The sequence below is a fragment of the Haplochromis burtoni genome, unplaced genomic scaffold, assembly GCF_018398535.1.
Source record: "Haplochromis burtoni strain Fernald_Lab_line unplaced genomic scaffold, NCSU_Asbu1 Contig_677, whole genome shotgun sequence".
Taxonomy (NCBI): domain Eukaryota; kingdom Metazoa; phylum Chordata; class Actinopteri; order Cichliformes; family Cichlidae; genus Haplochromis; species Haplochromis burtoni.
Window position 1 is genome coordinate 192715 of NW_024583038.1, and position 7182 is coordinate 199896.

General features: G+C 40.3%; 1 protein-coding gene across 1 annotated transcript; it reads right to left on the reverse strand.

Moving 5' to 3' along the window:
• Window positions 1-2177: 2177 nt before the first annotated feature.
• On the reverse strand, window positions 2178-5862 carry LOC102294260 (zinc finger protein 239). The gene is made up of 2 exons (XM_014330077.2): window positions 5662-5862; window positions 2178-3497 (listed from the first exon to the last, which is right to left on the reverse strand). The coding sequence occupies exons 1-2, from the start codon at window positions 5831-5833 to the stop codon at window positions 2521-2523; spliced, it is 1149 nt and encodes a 382-aa protein (XP_014185563.2). The 5' UTR covers window positions 5834-5862; the 3' UTR covers window positions 2178-2520.
• Between the last annotated feature and the right edge of the window lie 1320 nt (window positions 5863-7182).

Sequence of the window (7182 nt, forward strand, 5' to 3'; positions counted from 1 at the left end):
GAGGCACAGCTGTGACAGCGAACTTCAGCAGCTACAATAACGTCACGAGTCTCCTCCTGAGTCTTGTAATCACAGTGTTCAGCTCAGGTGAAGCCTGTCATGCAGCAGCAGAGCAGCAGAGCTGGAAGAAACACAGCCGTGGGAACATTCCTGTTTCAAACCAAACACTCATCTTTCTCCGTTTTGTTTGCTCACAGAATATTAAGAATATTTTAATAGATGATTTTATCTCTTGCAGATGATTCATTCAGCAGATTACAACTAGAAAACAGATTTTTACGGGAGGCTTTGATTAACCTGAAATTGCTCTTTGAGTATAAATGTGTGTGAAAGGGTGAACGAGGCTGTTGTATGAAGCACTCTGAGCGCTCAAGTAGAAAAGTGCTCTATGAGAAGCAGGAAGCTGATAAATGGAGCAAGTCTTGTTTTTCTTCATTTTACTGAAGCTCTTTATAAACCTTTTCCTTCTTAAGGCTTTTTTCTTTTGTATGAAAAATAAATTCCTCGCTAACACACACGTCTCAATGCCAGACTTAATAATTAACCTACTTTAAAAACATGCACATTACATTACATGAGCTAAAAGGTGGTGTCAAAGACATATCCACGTTCTATCTGAACATATTAATACTCACAAAGATGAAAGTTTCCCGAGGCACGAGCATGTACATGAGCTTCCTCTTTTATTCCTGCTGAAACATTTGTTCACAACATTACCGGAGAAGATACGCCAAAGACAGGGTCATGGCCAAACGCTACTGTTGCTCAATGCATAACACAACAGAGATCATTTGTGACACACGTCTTCCTCTGATCAGATTTCAAAGCCAAAACATTTTAGAATAAATTTACTTACAATATTTATTAATTACACACTTATTTATTACCTTTATGTAACTAAATCATGTCCTGAAGTAATTACTGTCTTTGAGCAACACAGCAAACACAGAGCAGAGAGGAGGAGCAGAGATTCAGGGAGGAGCTGAGCTGTTACTGAACTATAGAAGAGAGAAAAACCTCCACATTCAACAGAGTTCAACACAAAACAAACTTTATGTTCCTCAACATGCTGTCATTACATCACTGTGTGTTTCCTCTGATTCTTCTCACTCTCACAGGTCTGCTCACCTACACAGGAAACTATGTTCAATTAAATGATTACTGTAAATTTTGTGTAACTGATTAATAACAGATATTCCTTTTTCTTCAGTTATCAGATGTGAAGAACTCACTCCAACCAAAGAAAAAGAATTTACTTTAGAAGCCAGCGCTGTTGCTCTGTCCTATAGATACTCCAAAGCTGCTGTTGGAACTGATTACTTCTTCTGGTATCGACAATATCCTGGAAAACCACCAGAGTTCCTGATCTCTCATTTTGGAACAGGAGACAGAATATCAGATCCATTTCCTGGAATAACGTTTAAAGTGAGTGAAGATAAAACACTGATGACTCTTCAGATCTCCTCTGCTGCAGTGACTGACTCTGCTGTGTACTACTGTGCTGTGAGGCCCACAGTGACAGGAAACAGCAAAACTCTGTACAAAAACCTTTGGAGCAAAGACAACAGAATACTCCACAACATCCACTAGAGGGAGCCACACACTGTTAAACCTCTGATTCTTGTGTCATTGGACTGATGACAAAGACAACAGAGAAATGAAGCAGTAAAGATCAGAGACAGAGACAGAGCTGCTGTGGAAGCACAAAAAAAATTAAGAGTTTCATGTTTTGAATTGAAACATTAATCTGAGCCACCGGAGGACAATCATGATGTACCTTAGAGTGCTAGTGTAAATGTGCTATATGCACTATTGTAAAAAAAAGTAGGTTCAGTACGACATGTTTACATTGATCAGAGTACCATCATATCAAACTTTAACCCGCAGCAGGTCAGCTGGGAGATTAAAGCATATCTTACATGTTTGAACTGAACTCTCCTCTGTGACCGCTTTCACTTATGATCAGTCACAGCTCTCTGCAGCCTTCAGTGTCAATCTGTCGTTTCTACATTACAACTTTACAAAGACTTTATGTTTAGAATGAATACATGACATCACAAAAACAACAGGCACTGATAGCTGTATCGATTACTAACACTAATGATGCTCTGAGAAAAAGCCTTTAACTCCTCAGCTTGAAAAAAAGAAAACACTGACATCATTCATCATTAAAAATACATTTTATTTCTTTTTTTTTTTTTAAATACAGAGTCTTTTACAACAACATGCTGGACATCTTTATTCTACTTTTGTTACATATGAGGGTTGGAAAAAAATGTTCACAATATGAATTGTATCCAGTTGGCAATGAGATCATTTTAATATTCATTATGTTTTTCATTTGGAGTTTTCTTTCATCCTCATGATGGCAGTGAAGTGTGACACAGATGGAACAAAACTCACATGATCACAGTTGGAGTGCACTCTAATAAACCTTGAATAGTAATAACACTAACCATGAATCTCTTTTTTTCCTAGTTTGGAGTCGCTTTGGATGTCTTCTCTAGAAAAATTTCAAGACTATGGCGTCTCATCTGTGTGAGTTTTCATGTGACGCAACAAAACACTATTACGTGTGAACATTTTCCCACAGATTTTACAAATATATGGTTTCTCACCTGTGTGAGTTCTTATGTGAACTAACAAATGACTACTACATGTGAACTTTTTCCCGCATGTGTTACAAAGATACGGCTTCTCACCTGTGTGTGTTCTCATGTGCTCCAGCAAATTACTGCTTCGTGAGAACATTTTCCCACATCTTTTACAATGAAAGGGTTTCTCACCTGTGTGCGTTCTTAAGTGCACTGACAAATGCGTACTACATGTGAACTTTTTCCCACAGGTTTCACAAGGATACGGCTTCTCACCTGTGTGGATTCTCATGTGGACCAGCAGATGACTGTTCTGACTGAAGGTTTTTCCACATGTCTGGCAGGAATGTAACTTCTCTTTCGTGTGGATTCTCATGTGGCGCACCAAATTGCTCCTATGAGAAAAACTTCTCTGACATATTTTACAAGAATGTGGCTTCTCACCAGTGTGGATTCTGTAATGCTCTTTTATTTGGGACCTTTTCTTAAAGCTTTTTCCACAAATATCACATTTTAAAGACTTTTTACCTGTTTCAGTTTTACATTGACTACCTGAAATGGGACAGTCTTCAGCATTGTTACTGGCTCTTCTGTTCGTATTTCCAGTTGATCCTGGATCTACTTTCTTGCTTCCTTCCTGATCCTGGGTGTGAGTTTCAGGACAGCTGTGAGGGAGTGGCCTCTCTCTGTCTGGTTCACTGTGCTCTCCTTCCTCAGCAGCAGTCACCATAAAGGTATCAGTCTCCTCCTTCAGTCCCAGCTGCTCTCCATCCTGACTGCTGCACAGTTCCTCCTGTTCCTCTTTAATCTGTGGAGGTTCTGGTTCCTCCTGGTCCACACTCAGCTGGAGTGCCTGATTAGTGAGATCCTCCTCTTCCTTAAAAATGTGTTGCTGTTGGAGGTCTGTAAGGATGAAAGGAGAGAAGAAAAACGCATATTAAAATATCGATTGTAATAAGGCTCCACAGTGTGAGTCAGTAAAGAAATCCATAAAAAAATGTCCTCTTCTTGTCACTGCTGATGATCGATGCTGTCAGCTGTTAAAAAAAAAAGAAAAAAGAAAAGAAAAGAAAAAAAGAGAAAAGAAAAAAAGAAGGCAAGAAAAGAACAGCTGCTTCGGACACAACCCTCCACACCGAGCCCTGGAAAAAGAGTCATGTGTCAGGTCAAACACAAATGCAAGAACAATCATGCCACTGTGCGATGTGTTCACTGCTACAGATACACATGTGGTAAATGCAGACTACAGATACCATGGCAGTGCCAGGATTGTGAGTGATTGCTGAAAATGTTGAAATGTACTCACTCACTTTTTATTATTATTTGTAAATATGTGTACAAATGGTTGGTTTTTTGTACTGTTTTTATCAATAAATCTCAGCAACAAAGGACATACACCCATGTGTGTTGATTTCTCCCTAAGATGGCAAACTGAAACACTCCAAGTTGGTGACTTTTGGAGATTTATTTCCCTGGATGATTGAGAATGCATCAAGACGAACACAAAAGGAAGTTCACAGCTTTTAGCAGCTCCCCCACCCCCTCATTCACACACCCCCACTCCCCTCCAGAATTCCCAGGTAACAACCTAATTTACATATGAATGACTAGCCAATTTAGCTTCCACTTGGCTGAAGCTAAAGCCTAGCTAAAAGCCATTTGGCTGGTAGGCGGGTTTTAAAGGTAGAAAAGCCAACTGGCTGCTCTCGGGGGCTCTAATTAATGCTAGAAATGTGTTTTGGATTTGTTATGCTTTGTCTCTAGGGGCCACCGCATATATTTATATATAAACATATATAAATAAAACCACTTTTTTTTACATTAGTAATTCCTTTTGTGCATAATTTTATATTATTGTTAATAATAAATTAATTAAAGCAACAAAACAACCTGAAGAGCCGGTTTGGAGCCGAAAGAGCCGGTTCTCTAAAAAGAGCCGCAAATCCCATCACTACTTTCGACCAAAACAGGCGCAGCTTGATGACATCATCAACATGCGGTAGAGCGGTATAGTCAAAATCTGTACCGTTGGCCAAATTTATATCGTTTCTACCATTTACCGTTTACACCGCCCACCCCTACTGTCCATTACAAATCTAACAGATCCCTCCGGAAGGACAGATCGAGTACCCTGGCACTGACCTTCCTGTGAAGACTGAAGAGATGCCAGCTCAGTTTCAGTTTTCAGTTTTATTTGTCATATGCAAGTTAGCACAGGGTCAACATCGCAATGAAACGTATTTGACGAGCAGCAGACAGTCACTCAGCAGAATGGTACAGTAGAAGAAAAAAAAATAAAAAATAAAATAAAAAAAATAAATAGAAAAATAGTAAAGAGCAAAATATTAATAAGATGTAGTAAAAAAAAAGAGATTTTCAGTTAACTGACTAATATATGTATGTATATATAAATATATGTACACACTAGTGATTAAATAAAGAAAATCTTAAATAGGAATGTGGGGGGGGGGCAGATGGGATATTGCACAGGAATGAGCAGCAGTACAACTAACAGTACAAAAGTTTTGTTTTTTGTGGCAGTTGTTACAGTATTGCACTTTTTAAAAATATAACTATCAATAAAGTGGAGTGACCAGTGCAGATTAAACAGAGAACTTGTGAAGCTGCAGCTTCTGAGTGCGTCCCGTGGACTGTGTGTGTGTGTTGAAGTGTTGTGGTTGAGGCGTCGTATGGCTTGATGGTAGAAACTGTTTAAGTCTTGTAGTCGGAGCACACAGACTCCTGTAACGTCTGCCAGATGCTCTCTACACCCAGCTGACAACAACGCACCGTTACAGAATCAGCTGAGAGCTTTAACCAAGCTCGCATTAGCCGGACTGTCTGTGTGCTAGCTGACTCACCAAAACTTTAAACTCCAATCAGAGATAACGGGTATCACAGGGCTAGTTATTAACTCTCACCGGCTGAGAGACAGACTGTCTGCCCACTGAGGTTTCCTGAGCCTCGGTGTGGGGTCCCTGTGCTCACCCTGACAGCAGCTGCAGGACAAACTCCTCGTTTAAAACGGCGTTAATGAGAATCACGGCAGCATCAGAGGGACACTCACCTGTCCTGTGCAGCTTGATTTGGGGTTTCCAGGTGATATCCAGCAGTCTGCGCTGACGGTCGATCTCTTCCTCGTACTGGACGATCGTTTTTTCAAACTCCAAGAATATTTGTTCAGCAGCAGCAGTTAGTCGCTCGTTGATAAACTCTCTCAGATACTGAACTGAAGGCATCGTTGCTGCCGCAGCTCACACACTCAGCTCACACCGCCGCTGCAAAAGTTCACCTGGAACAACTACTGCCGCTTTCCTTGTTTACTTCCGCCTGGTGTCACGACTCAAGCTCCGGCAGACAAGGGCTTCCGTTCCACGTCGTTTACGTAACAGCTCAGTTTCTAGTAGGAGGGAATATTAGTTACACATTCCTGAAAAATAAAAGGTTTCGGTAACATCATAAGTGGATTTTTCCCACCTTGATGCTCTGATTCCCAGTTTGAATCCAGTGGCTCCAGAGACTGTTTGGTATCACAGGCTGTGGATCTCTGTGGTGAACAGGGTTTGGAATATAAACAAGAATAAGATGCTCTCTGCTGAGTAAGCTGTACCTGTGCAGGCCCCTCCTCTTACATCCCACCATCAAACACCACATCTCACACTTTATGGAGCACGTGGCCAAAAGGACTAACACCTCAGCTCACCTCCATTCACCTGATTCAGGTGTGTTGACCCAGGGTGAGATCTAAAACCTGCAGGGAAACCGGCCCTCGTGGACTAGGGTTGGGGACCCCTGCCTTACAATATTAAGCTTCAAGAAGCTTAATATTGCTCTGATTTGGCACTATATGAATAAAACTGAACTGAGTTCATTTAATTGATGATTTTAAATTGGTTTAGCTGAAGAGAAAGGACCCAGAAAACTGTTTGACGTACTTTTCATTGGTATATATTTTTTAAAAAGATACATAAAACACAACTGTTAATATGAGTATAACATCTATGTATGTTTTAATGGAACCTGTACCTGGAAACCAACTGTGTGGTGTTCATGTGCCTGAATATGGGACTAATTTATTTGTGCATGTATGTTTTTAATTTTCAGTGGAATATTTAATAAAGTAAGGAAAAGGCAAACATGTTAATCCATTCAGGCATCAAGCTGCATGTATAGAGTAGAGAGGTTCCTTCACTGGTCCTGCTGCTCATTCTGTACAGGCAGCTGAAGAGTTTGTTCTCCTATTGTTCATTCAGTCCAAGAGAAAATCATGTTGCTGCTTTTCATTTGGATGATGATAGTCTCCTTTCAGACTGGTGAGTCATCAAAAGATGGAGTGAGATGTAAAAGGAGATGATGGACATGAAAATATCTGGATGTTGTTTGAATTGATTCACTTTTTATAAACTAAGTTTAAAGATGCAGAAACATGATGGTGAAATATGTCTTTGTTGTTTTCAGGATCCTCTGAGGATTTACTGACACCATCTAAAGATGTAGTGATGAGTTTGGAAGGAGGCACTGTGACTCTCTCCTGCAACTATTCAGGCTCTGTCAACCTCTACTGGTACCATCAGAAGTCTGGTTCACA

Coding starts and splice junctions, on each gene's coding strand:
- LOC102294260 (XM_014330077.2), bottom strand. CDS start 5,833: ATGCCTTCAGTTCAGTATCTGAGAGAGTTTATCAACGAGCGACTAACT. Junction 3,498..5,661: donor AATCAAGCTGCACAGGACAG/GTGAGTGTCCCT, acceptor TCATCCTTACAG/ACCTCCAACAGCAACACATT.